The sequence below is a fragment of the Phoenix dactylifera genome, chromosome 5, assembly GCF_051530095.1.
Source record: "Phoenix dactylifera cultivar Ajwa chromosome 5, Ajwa_hap1_PhDact_Kaust_v1.1, whole genome shotgun sequence".
Classification (NCBI taxonomy): domain Eukaryota; kingdom Viridiplantae; phylum Streptophyta; class Magnoliopsida; order Arecales; family Arecaceae; genus Phoenix; species Phoenix dactylifera.
This window is the reverse complement of record NC_143194.1, coordinates 24,365,299-24,379,288: the sequence shown is the minus strand read 5'-3', so window position 1 is coordinate 24,379,288 and position 13,990 is coordinate 24,365,299. Positions and strand designations below refer to the sequence as shown.

Sequence of the window (13,990 nt, the reverse complement as noted above, 5' to 3'; positions counted from 1 at the left end):
ATCCTCCGTGTAAGTACGTCACATCTATCACCATCGAGATTACCAGCGGACCAGTAGCCCTTCCAAATCTCGTGTCCGAGCAGGAAGCATTCGGTCTTCATAATTTAATCGACGTCCGTGCGTTTTGAACTCGAAATTATTTGATTGAAAATAAGGCTCGTTCCACTGAGGTGGCAGCTCTGCTCTTTTTTTTTATCTCCACATCCACGTGTGTGTCTCCCTTCCTTTCGACATAGTCATATGCCGAGCGCTAGTAATGTTATCAGGCCTTGCGTCATCCAAAAGACGATCCATTTTCTAGTTCTTTTGTTTTTTCCTCCTATTTTCAGCATGAAGCCTCTCACCTCAGGGAATGTGCCACTCTCTCTTTAGAAAAAAGGGTGGATCAAAACTCATTAATATTTACATGTGTATTCTACTCTACACATCTAATTTGCTTTCCTCGATATTAAACGAGGATTACTACATATTGGGTTGGGCATATAGTAGGGCCATCTGGGCGGTACCGGTGTTATTATTATTTAGAAAAAATTACTTGAAAATCCTCTCAATTTAGAGCCAATTTCATCCGACGCCTTTAGAATTTAAAAAACTTCAAAAATGTCATTAGTCAAGCGGTTCAATTTTACTCAGACTCACAAGATTCCGTCGTGTGATGGTCATATGAGATTTTAGTACTGAAATATCTTTGTAAGAAGTGGTTTAGATGGGAAGGAGGGATAAAAGGAAGGGTGGAAAGAAGAGATAAGGACGATAGTGTCACTAAGAAAGGAGGAGGAGGAGGAGATGGTGAAAGTGGGTAGGTCTTGGGACTTAGGTGGCGAAGAGAGATTAGGACACTGGCAGGGGAGGGGTGAGGATGCAATGGGATTTAGAGGGGAGAAAAAAGATGGTGGTGGGAGTGAGGGAGGATGAAAATAATGCATTGTTTGATAAATAAGCCATTACAGTAAGAGCAAAATTGTTCTTTATAATGGCCTCTTAATGGTGTTGGATGCTGGATAGGATTCACGACCATATTAAATCACTTAACTAACTTTAGACAACATTTTGAAACTCTTTAAATTCAAGAAGTACTAAATAAAATTAACCCTAAATTGAAAAGGTATTTAAGTAATTTTTTTATTATTTAAGCTGAGTTCTAATTGCTGGTGTCATGGACCTCATGCAACCCTGATAAACCAACGCATCCTACCTCATAGAAGACCTGATAAACCTAATATCAAGACCTGATAATAGTCTTATTAAAAGCTGAGATGCTTTTCTCAGCGATCAAGGAGCATAAAACTTGTACCATATTCATTCAAGGATCAATGCTGCTTGTTTCTCTATAAATATTAAAATCTCCTGCCAGAATCTTTTTAGTTCTTCTAGGTCATCCAGAATGAGCACGCTGTCGAGTTTTTATGACAGTTGATTTTGGCAGACTGATGATGAATTGCATATTAATTTGGGTAGAGTTTTCTCAAATATGTATGCATTTTGACCTATAAAACAGCACAAATGCATAAAGGATATTATGATTAGTCGCAAAAGAAGTTTTGCATGATAATATTTTTTATTGATTTGAAACCTTCTCGCTCTCCCTTATTCATCTCCTTTATAAATGGAGTCGTAGAAGAGCATGCCATACATGGTTCACTGTGAGGTTTCAATCCAAATAAGTTTGTCATGGATGCTAAGATTTGAGTCACATTATGCCAAATTAGCTCCGGGTTTTTTATCGGGTGATTTAGGAAGAGTTGCTCCTTAAGCTATTTGTGTCATGATGGAGATGCATCCTTTCTTTATTCATTGTCCTGCACAATTATCAGCATACAAGCATATACAAGAATGATACCCACACCATGCGCACAGAATAATAATAAAATAGAAATATAATTTTATTTAATAAAAAATAATAAGAATTTAAAAATAAAATAAAATAATAGATGTGCATTGCTCGCCTACTGCTTTGATTTTTTTTTTGATCTCCTACTGCTTTTGATTGTCGTGATACTAAACTCAAGTTCATAATTTTTTTTTATACATAAAAAATATAAATAAGTTAATTTTTTTAAAGTTAAGTTCCAAAAAAAATGAAGCAAAATTTTTGATTTTTTTCATGACTACAGAATGACATTTTTTTTCTTTATTATGAATGAATTATTTTTTTTATTTTTTTTAATTCTTTTATGCTCGTAACTTCACTTTTCTGCATGAATTTCTACATTCATTATAATTTTTTTTTGCATGATTTTTTATAATGCACATTATATTTTTTTCTTTTTGAACATTCCATTTTTAATGAAATTAGTCAAGCATATGTAGGTAAAATTACTAATATAAAAGGTAAATTAGACCAAAAAAACCCTCCATTGATGCGAAGAGCCTGCATAAATTCAGTGCAAATTTTGTTTTGGTAGAGACTTGCATGGTGCACCTCAGGAGACGATATTTCCTTCCTTAGCTAGACCCATTTTGGACCCAAGTTCATGAAACGAAAATAGTATGCCCACTTACAAGGGCTTGCAATGAAACTAAAGTACCAATTGGCATGTTAAAAGTGGTGCTGCCATGTCATTCCGTGAAGGAAATTAGCATGTTATTTTGTGACTAATCTTCTCGTCCTCTTGATCTCCTCTAGAGATCCTCTTGCAGTCTGAAGGTAAAAGCAAGGGCCTCTATGATCTGTACCTTTTCATTTGGAAGACGGCCTGGGATTGTCTTTCCACCAAGTTCTTTATTATGAATAAATTATTTTTTGAATTTATTTTGATTTTTTAAATTTTTTTATGCTCATAACTTTACTTTTCTGCTTGAATTTTTGCATTCGTTATGATTTTTTTGCATTAAATTCCTTTTTGAGCATTCCATTTTTAATAAAATTAGACAAGCAAATGTAGGTAAAATTACTTATATATAAGGTAAATTAGACAAAAAAAACCCCTCCATTGAATCGAAGAGCCAACATAAATTCAGTGCAATTTTCTTTTGGTAGAGGTTTGCATGGTGCAAACCAAGAGAGAAGCTTTCCTTCCTTAGCTAGACCCTTTCAAGACCCAAGTTCATGAAAGGAAAATAGTATGCCCACTTACTAGGGCTTGCAAAGAAGCTTACGCACTGATTGGCATGTTGAAAGTGATGCTGCCATGTCATTTCGTGAAGGAAATTAGCATGTTATTTTGCAACCAATCTTCCCTTCGTCTTGGGGTCGCCTTCATATGTGGAAACTTACTGGCCAGCCCACAAACTTCCTCCAGTCAATTACGCAAGCTGTGATCTTTCTTAAGTCTCTGCAAGGCGCAGTGTGCAGTCTAGATGGTGGGGCATTAGAGCTTCTTATATCGTCTATCACATCTGGCTAACCTGGAATGCCTATATCTTTGAGGACGTTAGACAGTCGGCTAGGCTCATGTTGTAGAGAGCCATAACTCATAACTAAGGCGATTGAGATTTTTCATCCTATTTCTGTTGGAGTGACGACGACAGCTCGGGACTCCTACTTTCCTCTTGCAGTGACCCAGTTAGTTACTTTTATATGGGAGCTTCTACCTTCAAGTTTTTTTAAGATCAACTTTGATGGTAATTTGTCTGACGAAGGCAGTAGAGAAGGGACTGCCTTTGTGATTCGAGGTCTAGAATCGACGCTGCTGGGAGTAGGCAAATCTACGATTTTTGATCTCGATTTCTGGTACAAAATTGAGAGTAGCCTAGCCAATCATTATCTATGCTAGGTAGATCCAGAGAGCCGATAGCATTGCAGTTAGGATGACTCGGCCATTATGATCAGTTGGATCTAGTGCTCGATCGGAGTGACAGCTTCACACCCACTTTTGGTCAATATTTAAAGCAGCTTGAAGAGTGCACTTCTTTTATAGCCTGGCACACCATGAGGCGAATAGGGTCGCCTTCCATGTGGATTATATATACATACATACATACATACATACATACATACATACATACATATATATATATATATATATATATATATATATATATATATATATATATATATATATATATATATATATATAGAGAGAGAGAGAGAGAGAGAGAGAGAGAGAGAGAGAGAGAGAGACACACACACACACACACACACACAATTCGAGAGGCATTAATGGAGAAAGGGCATCTTGCCGTTTTCCCAGGAGGCCAAAATCTGGCGGCTCGCCACATTGGCGAAGGGTTATTACGGAATTTTCTTTAAAAAAATGCCAAAGTACTTGGAAATAAATTGCACTGGGGAAATATGCCAAGTGATCCCGACCGTCCATTTCCTAATAATTAAGTTTATGTAATTAGTCCCCAGGGAGTCTGACGTCAGAGACACTGATCACCTGGTCCAGAGACCAGGACACGTAGTCCCAATGAAAAAGATTTCGGGTGCAAATGAACGGCTCAGATTACCCCTACTTAAGTACTCCAAGTATACATCAAGCCTCTCGCTGAAAATAGGGCTAGAGAAAACCCACTCTGTTTCTAATTCCCCCGCCGGAGGAAGCCATCGGAGGAGAGTGATGGCTAGCGGCGCCGTGGAGAAGACGGCGGAAGAGCTCCGCAAAGAAATCCAAGAACTCCAGCGCCAGCAGCGCGAGGTTTCTCTCTTTATTTTTTCTCTCCCCCTCTGTCTCCTTCGTTTTTACGCGAGCTCTGATTCCTGTTTTGCCGCAGATCACCGAGAGGCTACGAGATCCGAGAGGTCTCCGCCGGGCCGGCCTCGCTCCCAACGGCCCCCGCCCCACCGGAGGACCCCGCCAGCGTGGTGTTGTTCGACCCGTACGATCTCTATCCTTGTCCTCCCATCGCTCTTCTTTCTGTGATCTTTATTGATTTTTTTGATGTGTTTCTTTATTTTTTTTGGGAATCTTGATGGGTTTTAGGCGGTGGAATCTGAGGACCAGCTCGCTCCCAAGAGGCGGCTCCTTTCAGCTGTTGTCAAGGTATTTTGCGGCAACTCGATGTTTTTTGTCTCTCTCTCTCTCTCCAATCCTTTTCTTGGAGTAAATTTTACCTTCAAAAGTTATAATTTATTCTCTTGATGGGTTGGGTGATGAAGGTGGATGGTGGAGAAAACAAGGAGGAAGACAGCGGTGCGAATGATGCGAGGGAGAAGGATCCAGCTGGGGAATTGGGGGAGCCCTCCGGTGGGGAGAACAGTAAGCCAAGAGCTGCGAACTCACAGAGCAACGGGGGGGTCAGAATGGATGGGAATTATCGGTCGCGGAGGATGGTGAGTGCTGGCTAGGGTTTTGTACGTTGGGTTTCTGTTGGATTTATATGTTAATAATTGTTGTCTTGGTTTTGTTGCAGGACTTTGATATTCCAACAGAGCCGGTTCCAAGGAACCTGCCGAAAGATGAAGACCCGAGCTTGGTCAAGAGGAACAAAAGAATGCTTGGGCAACTGTTGGGGACACTGGAGGTAATGCTTTGTATCAAGAGTTCCTTTTTATGGGTTTCTCTCTTATGTTCTATTGTCATTGCAAAGATATGCTTTTGATGTTCTAATTATTGTGCCAACATTTGTAGCTTAATAATTTGTATATTCAAGGCAGGTTGTTAGTGCAGTAGAATTAGTGCCAATGCTAGCTAATTCATATTTATCTTCTTTGTGACAGCATTTTATTCTGTAGCAATGCATGAATAGTTTATTAAAGTTCTGACATCACTGCCAATGCTTTCTTCGAGTGCGCATCATGGTCAGCACATTTTTGAGAGGTTTATTCCATCGGTCAGGGGCTGCCTCTTAGAAGAATGGAGATCATATTGTTGGTGTGATGGATATCTGTTGCTGGATTGGCTATGAATCCGATAATGTACCTGGTTTGGCCGAAGTGTCCCTCTTGGCAGGAGGTGTTTTCAACTTTATTTTCTGCAGTCATTGTTTGTGTTGAAAATATAAGATCAAGATTATGCTGAAGCATTTTTTGCTCGGAACATTGCCTAGAAATGTATGTTAACTTTGTGAAAGTCACCAGTTTGTCCAGCTGGTTGTGTTGTCTAAGTATAGAGATCAAATTGCGCATCTTTTTCCCGAAGTTTCATATTCTCCTAGCAAAGGTGCTACACCAGCAAGTTCTTACCTTAAAGCTATGTAGGGGACGTGTTAGAGGTCGCTCTTAATTTAAATGTCATTGACGTAATCAAGGGCTAATTAGGGGTCAGGAGTGGGAGTCCTACTCTTCTGGGAGTTTTTCCCATTATTTTTCTTATTCACATTTTTTTCTTCTATTGCTAGTAGTCAGCATGTGTGATGCAAGTGAGGGAAAGAACGGAAGAGATTGGAAGCATGCATATTGAGAATAATTACATGTACCCCCCCTGCCCGCCAAAAAAAAGGAACAAAGAAAAATCTTTTCTAGATCAGATCTCAGAGGGCTGTAATCCGGCCAATCCAACCTGAAAACAGGTTACATGGTGTCGGTGCATGGATCATAGAGGTTATTAGGGTGAGGTGTGGGGCTGACATTTTTCTTTTTTCATTTAATGAAGCACAGATCCTGGTTTAGATAGCATTAATCTTGGTTAGATTTCCTATTCAAGTTGGGGTCTCCTTCTCTCCTTTCAAAATTCATGTATTTGGACTCAGGGAATTAAATAGGCTTAGATAAAGATGCATACCTTTCAGACTCTGGACCCTCTCTGAGGGGAAATTTTCTTTCTTTATTTATAGACCATTGAATGATCAATGGTGATTCAAGAGTTCTCTTTACATATAGTAAAAATGTTTCTGCTGTAGAAGTAACAACTGGTTGGTATGATTGGTTCTTTTGCAAAAAGATTTTGTATTATATCTTGGGCCTTCCACTTTAAGAGAATAAATTTGGTAAAACGGGTGCAAAACCAAACTTTAGGATAAAAAGAGGGATAGAGATATCGAGTAGGAAAAGGTGATTTGATGGTGTACAATGAAAAAATGAGACCCTGAGTGAGGGTGGGAGATACAAGGAAAGTTTGGGTAAGAGAAAGGGAAAACTGAGGATAAACGACATGATAAGGAACTAAAGAGAAAAGAAGAGGAAGAAGTTTTCAATCTCTCACCTCCATATGGAGGGTCCTAAGATGGCCGCTGCCTAGGGCCATATTATTTTTTTGTTCTTATCCTATTTCTAAGTGATGGGTGACAGACTTGTTGATGCAATTGGTGAGATCCAAATAAATATTAGAGATCTATTCTCTTAATGGAAAGACTAGATTTAGCTAATCTTGGAATATGGATCATTTTTAAGGCCCATTATTTTTTGGTTTTGCAGCACCGAATCAAAAATATAATGCTATTCACTTGTTTCCCTAGGAAACATGGTAGACCTCCATTTTTTTAACTAAGTTTGGAGTTTGAGGGTCCAACAGACTTGGATAGACTAAGTTAACCATATGACTATAGGTAAGGAATAAATATTGGCTTTTTCGAGAATAAAATAATCTTTTATTTATCCTTTCTTTTTTCCTTTTGCATGGTCAGCATCCATGCTTGTTGGTAGAATTGTTTTGAATTTTCAAGATTCACTTTTCTTTTTGATCAGGAATCTCTCTCTCCTTGATTCTCCTTGAGCAAAACTCTAAACCAAGCAAACACCTGTTCTCTACATCTGCTCTCATTGAGAAGCTTGAGCAAGGCACAAAATGCATGAAATTATTGTCAAGTTAATATATATGTATTTTTTTTAACATCTATGCACTGCAAATTGCTTCCCATAGGGGTGGGGTGGATTGAGGAAATTGAGGACAAGATTAGCTAGAATTCATCCAGGCATGAAGGCTTTTTTAACAAAATTAAGAGGTTCTGTTCATTTTAATTAAATAAGATTGTATCTAAAAGAGATTGAGGGAAAGTTGTAAGTAGTTGAGTGCAAGGTCAGTGTCAGGTATTCATGATATGCTGAAAAGGTAAAAACAACAAATCAGATGTACATGAAATTAGGTAAAAACAAAATAATGCATGTTCTGATGTGTCTGGATTGATTGTTTCATGGTATGTGTGTGTGTGTGTGTGTGTTACATCCAACAAAGTTAGAAAGCTTAAAGAAACCTGATTGTGAGATTAATATTATTGAAGTGGTATAGTTTTTGCCACTCAGTTTCTGTACGAATGTTTACTTAACGGACTGTATATGGCTTAGATTTCATTGGAAAATAAATGTACTAGTTGTTTGAGTATAAAAAGATTTTAGTGATAAAAGCCCCACAATATTATGATGCAAAAATTTTAAATTAACATGTTTGCAATGTGTACATAGAAAATATTTAATCTGATGTCGCGACTAGAAAATTCAAGGTGATTTCGTACTTTGTAAATAACATTAAATTACTGTAAAACTGCTGCTTGCTGTGAAACTCTTAGCAACCTCACAATTTTCTCTTCTAATTTTTTGATAGAAGCAAAGCTTCTGCTACATCTTCCTCTTATAAAAGATATATAAATGTAATTTTTTTAACCTGATGGTTGAAAATAAACTTCAGTGTGAATTAGTGGCAAGAACACCTATAAGTGTCTAGTTCATTGAAAATTTGGTGATGACAACGGTAGGATTTGCAAGAGATGTTAACTAGGTGGGAATAAGCAATAGATGTAGATCATATTACTTATATTTTATAAATAAAAGAACTGGAGATGATCCTATAATTCTGGAAGGTGAATCACTTAATTCACAAGGCAAAGTCATGTACTTGGTATCAGTCTCCTTCCCCAAGTCTGGTGCAATCTGAGATATGTACTTGCTTGGTTGTTGGCTTTATAATTGACCAAAATAGCTGATCCTGCTTCATCAGAAGCAAATGACATCATTGCTGCATTCCCATGTGCAATGTGCTGTCCGTTTGCACATAATGCTCATTGAAGTTGATGAAAGAAGCGGAGGAATCCACCCTTTCCCATCTCCCATAAATAGCCAGCGTGCAATTATTGGCTCCAACCACCTCATGGTGTCGCCCTTCACTCAGTTTAATAAACTATGTGATAACTTGTTAATGATATGACATGGAAACATTGGCCCTCCGTTGTGCTAGGAGTTTTAAATGGTTGGTGGGTTCAGGTTTGGGCTGGCTTGCATCTGTACAGATATTTGTTGAGCTGGCCATCCAGTGAGTCAACTGCTTATGGTTTTTGGCTAAAATCCTTTTCTTTGGAAAAACTGCTATCCCAGCTTGGTACAAGGGATTCAGATATGTTATCTGAAAGTATTTTCATGCAGCACCTAAACTATTTTTTTATTACACACTACTTTTTTTTAAAAAAAGCTGCTGTATATAGTTTACAAGTATTTGTCATTTTTGGAGAAGACTTCTTGCAGTATTTTTTTGAATTTCTTGCATATACAATTTCAGCAGCTTTAGATTTTAGTTAATTCACTTCTAATGTCTTTCTCATCCAGAAATTTCGTGAAGAGGACAAGCAACTATCAGCAACAGAGGCATACATGCGTAGGTCAGATTCCTTACGAAGGGTTAGTAACTTCTGACCTCTATCAGTTGGAGATCATCTGTTTCAGTTCTGTTCCTTCTTATGGATGTTTCTGGTTACTGAAATCTTAGTTTCAAATGGAAACCATAAGAAATTGTTTTTAAGTGCATTTGCTATTTTGTGACTGTAGATGATAATGTCAAAAGAGGAATGGGTAAAGTTCCACTACTTCCTTAAGAGGAAATTAATAATCTGTGGGAAATACTACTGAGTATAGGATGCGCACTAAAATAAGACAGTTTTTCTTTTTTATGTCACAGATACAAGAATAGATAGAAACTGGAAAAATGGTGTCCACAAAAACTCTCTGGTTGTTTTTTTTAGGCTTTAATCTCAAAATTATGCTTCTGCTTTCATGATATGACTAACATATTTTATTAAGCAGAATGTATATTAAAATGGCAAGGTAAAGATTTGTTATATGACTTATATCACATTACTTTTCTCCAAATGCTGTTGCACATGCCCAATTTACTAGACCATTGTTATTTCTAAACCCTTTCTGTTTTAACAGTTGGTGGTTGGAGAGCCAATATGATTCCCCTTTTTGTAATTTCTTCTTGATTTTGCAATGTTTTCTCCATCAAATATATTATCATTGTTATAGTTATCGTGCTTCCTTCAATCAACCTTTATGTAGAGCACATGTGCTATTTTGCTAGCATGATTCGTAGAATATTTTTAGCTGTTTAAGGTCCGTTTCACTGTTATTAATAACAGTGCATGGAAAAATTAGCAAGTTCATTATAATTGTAAGTAGTAGTTATGTTATATTCTACACTAATGGGATAGGTATTCTCTGTTTTTTTAAGTTAAGCTCCAGTTTGGATGCAGGATAAGTTTAGGCTAACTGCAGGTTATCCACTAACGCCGCCGAATAAGGTCTGGTTTCGTCTGGTTATCCTTGTCTCCTTCCATCCAGAGGTGTCAGATAACTTTAACCTACAAAATCTCCTTTCTCTTTCCTACCTTTTCATATTCTTCTACAACTTATCCTACTAACCCTCAAACTTCAACCAAACAAGGGATATTACTAACGCAGGAATAAGTGGATATGTCAGGATACCTAGAGCTAAGGTTAAGTACCCCCTGCTTAGGTATCCTTTTTCCAAATGCAGCCTCAGAGGCTTAAATAAACTCAGCATGATATTCAAGTGGTGAAATGCATTTCTCGAGAAGTTATAAATTATAACCTGTGCAAATTATTTGGCAGGAAACAGGCATGAAAACCTTATATGCATGTCTTTTAGAACAATAATGATGGCTTACAACTCAGCAAATCCCTATGACCAAACCACATGAGGCATAAGCAATGCACAAAAACAAAGAGAGAATATATTCTATGTGAGAGGTCCCTGTATGGACGCATCAAATAATCCTAGAATGATATGCTAAAAACTTCAAACAATGAATTTAAGTCATGATCCTGTGCAAATTGTTTTGTTGGACATAGACATGAAAGCCTCATTTCTATATGTATCTTTTATAATAGCAATAATACAACATACAAATTGGTAAGTCCCCATTAGTAAAACCATATGAGGCTAATTTAGCAATCAAGGTCCAAAAGCTCATTTATTTTACTTTCAGTTTTCGCCGGACCCAATCACTTCTGGTTTATACTCCAGTTTCAACCTTTGCAGTTGAAGATTGTAAATATTAATAAAAAAATATTTGTAATCAGGGGATGCCAAAAAATATAGATACAAACAATTAAAGAAAACAAATATGGCAGCTTGTGAAGTGTATTTTTATATTGTTTTTGGACCCTTTTTGCATTAAAACAATTGAATTTTTTAGTGTTTTAAAGAAATCAAGTTTAGAGTGTAATTTATAACTATACTATTTGATGGTAATCTAGCATATTATAATCCAAATGCCTACGAGATTTCAAATCTAGGATAGCGAAACTTCTTTAAAATATTATTACTTTCTTCTCTTTATTTTACCAGCATTGCAATACCTGCACTCTTCTTAGAACTTATATCGTTTAAGTGTCATCTAGGAAAAACTGAAATTGAATAGGAAAAAATTAGCATAAATATGCATTTAATTTTACCTCATAAGTTTGGCTAAACTCCAAAACCTGCCTTTATATTGGATTAGTTCTTGCTGAAACTGAAATGCTTTGATATGAAGTTTGAAGACAAACTTGAAAGCTTGTTTAACAATGAACACATACCTTGGTGAGGGGCTCTTTTATGGATACAAATTTCATTTGAGCATGGGAAGAATTATGGGATTTTTCAAGTTGTATGCTATCTCTGCATTGTTCTGTCTGTTATCTTGATTGGATGATGGGAGTTTCATGGTGCACCTCTGATGAAATTCTTTTAAGGTCATCTTAATGTTGTTTTTGTTGGAGTTGCTAAACGCCAACATTGTGAAGCTTGAAAGCATGAAATAGGATATCTAAGCTGACATATTTATATATATCTATGCAGTGTAAGTTAGAACATTTTGCTTATAAATAGAATCTTTTATGAGGCTACTAGCTTTATTGATTTATATTTTATAATTCACTGCATATAGGCTGAACAAAAGGCACGTGAGGAAAGCGAAAGGTTAAGGCAACAAGAACGAGAACAAATTGCAGAGAAGCGCAGGCGTGACCTGGTGATTCCTCTTACGTCCTGATTGCTTGTTCACTCAGATGTAGCAAGTATTTTGGAAGTTGCCTGCCTATCTGTGATTGATTTATTCAGTCATGATGTTTTCCTATTCAGACGCTTAGAGCTCGTGTGGCTGCCAAGGCAGAGCAAAAGAAGTTAGACCTGCTGTTTCTTCTCTGGGCTGAGCATCATAAGAAGCTGTCCAATTTTTTAAGGTACAAATGAAGTTGTAGAAGTCATTTACAGGTTTCGCCCTTTTTTTTCTTCAGTTGTGTTTTTCTTTTTCATCATTTATCGCTTCATGTTAATTTTTAATCTTTTCTATTACTGCCTTAAAGTTAATGCCTTTGGAATTACTTTATGAATTTTCTTATGTACTGCAGGTTATTTTTATTTTGGCCCAAAAGTGTCCATATTGACAATTTAGTTGAAACAGATAAGTTTCTGATTGTATGAGTAGTGTTAAACCTTCGATGCGACCAGAAGCTTTCCTAATGCATCTTTTGCACCATATTTAAATTGCTTTGTGGATATTGACTCTGTTATAATTTGTTTTTGCTGTCTTTGTTAGGACTAAGGCAGAACCCCCAATATATTATATGCCAGCCAAACCATTAGTCGAGGATACTGCTATTGTCGAGCAACGCAAAGAACAGGTATGATGTTAATGCTCGCTATTTCTTTTTGTGTGATATGAATTGGTTCATATGCAATACTTGCAGGGTAATGATAATTCGAAGAAGGTGTTCCCCTTTTTATTCTCTTATGCGAAGTCTGTTGGGGTACCCTCTGCTGCTCAAAATGTATTGCATCAATGATGAGTCTTTGATTTGTTCTTTCCCATCAAATCCAGTGCATATACAAATATTGCAAAAATAGGAATACCTCCTTTTTCTATGCACTTTTGTTTTCTTTTTCCTGTCCTAGACTTGAAGGCGTGAACCTAATGATTAGACCATCTCATGGTGGTTAGAAAGAAAATGTCTTGGCGGTAAATCTTGTTATGCATTGGAGGTCAAGTAGTCTTTGGGATCAGCAAGTCTCACCGTTAAAGAACATATTAAGCCTTAATGCATGTAATCTACAGGTTTTTCTTGAATGGAAATCAGCACGAAGAGCTGAGTTGTCAGAATACCAAAAGCAAATTGAGGAGCAGCATATTTCAAATGTTGAAAAGGAGTTGGAAAGGTGGCAGAATGCTCGGAATGCAAGGAGAGCAAACAATCTGGTGAATCTACAGGAGACGATGGACAAGGAGCTAGAGACACACAAGCTGGAGCATGGCCCCAAGACACGGAGGATTCCAGGTAGCAATGACGATGAAGAGGATGTGGAGGATATAGCTGCTGAAGATGAGCTAATGGATGAAGTCCTTGAAGTTCATGAGAGGATTGATGGTGATGCAGCCAAGCTGTCTGAAACTGGTAATGGCAGTCCAAGCCCTGTCGAGATGCAGTAGTAGGGTGTAGCAACTAGGTCTCACAATCAAGGTATTATGTATTTCAGTAAAATTTATATTTTTAATTTGTTTTTGTATACTCAATAGCTCTGAGGTTGTATTTGTCTCTTCTTTTTTGGCTCCTGAGTTTTCCATATTATCAGCATGAAGTCTTGCCTTGAGAGACATCAGACCCCTGCCGCTCTTGATCTCTCAAGAGAGGATCTTGTTTTGGGACTAGGTCTCACATTGTAGTTATTTTATATTTCGGCAAATATTATATTTGAGTTAGCATTGTATTGACTCATCGTCTTGAGGTTGGATATGCCGCCTCCATTTTGGGTTTTGAATTTCTATAACACCAGCATTAGTCTGCCTGGAGGCTTCAGAACCCTGATGCACGTACGTTCAGGCGAGTATTGTTCTGCAACTGTGTTTATTCTCGCGATTACAGCTACAACCATTCTTATCATCTGCATCTAAGCCATTTCTTCAG

The 13,990-nt window shown here is 37.3% G+C and overlaps 1 protein-coding gene across 4 annotated transcripts; it reads left to right on the top strand.

Annotated features, from left to right (window-relative positions):
* Window positions 1-4,419: 4,419 nt before the first annotated feature.
* LOC103716023 (uncharacterized) lies at window positions 4,420-13,797 on the top strand. Of its 4 annotated transcripts, XM_088721946.1 has the most exons (12): window positions 4,420-4,580; window positions 4,657-4,761; window positions 4,866-4,925; window positions 5,042-5,215; window positions 5,296-5,406; window positions 9,356-9,427; window positions 11,977-12,060; window positions 12,171-12,271; window positions 12,628-12,712; window positions 12,779-12,859; window positions 13,144-13,546; window positions 13,659-13,797. In XM_088721946.1, the coding sequence occupies exons 1-11, from the start codon at window positions 4,503-4,505 to the stop codon at window positions 13,513-13,515; spliced, it is 1,323 nt and encodes a 440-aa protein (XP_088578072.1). In that variant the 5' UTR covers window positions 4,420-4,502; the 3' UTR covers window positions 13,516-13,546; window positions 13,659-13,797. The 4 variants fall into 4 exon arrangements, with proteins under 4 accessions (XP_088578072.1, XP_008802084.1, XP_088578071.1 ...); XM_008803862.5 differs by lacking the exon at window positions 12,779-12,859; XM_088721945.1 differs by having other exon boundaries at window positions 13,144-13,797.
* The last annotated feature ends 193 nt before the right edge of the window (window positions 13,798-13,990 follow it).

Excerpts from the sequence above, each read along its gene's own strand:
- LOC103716023 (XM_088721946.1), top strand. The coding sequence starts at position 4,503 with ATGGCTAGCGGCGCCGTGGAGAAGACGGCGGAAGAGCTCCGCAAAGAA. Across the intron at positions 5,216-5,295 it reads ATTATCGGTCGCGGAGGATG|GACTTTGATATTCCAACAGA; the intron begins GTGAGTGCTGGC and ends GTTTTGTTGCAG. Across the intron at positions 5,407-9,355 it reads AACTGTTGGGGACACTGGAG|AAATTTCGTGAAGAGGACAA; the intron begins GTAATGCTTTGT and ends TTTCTCATCCAG.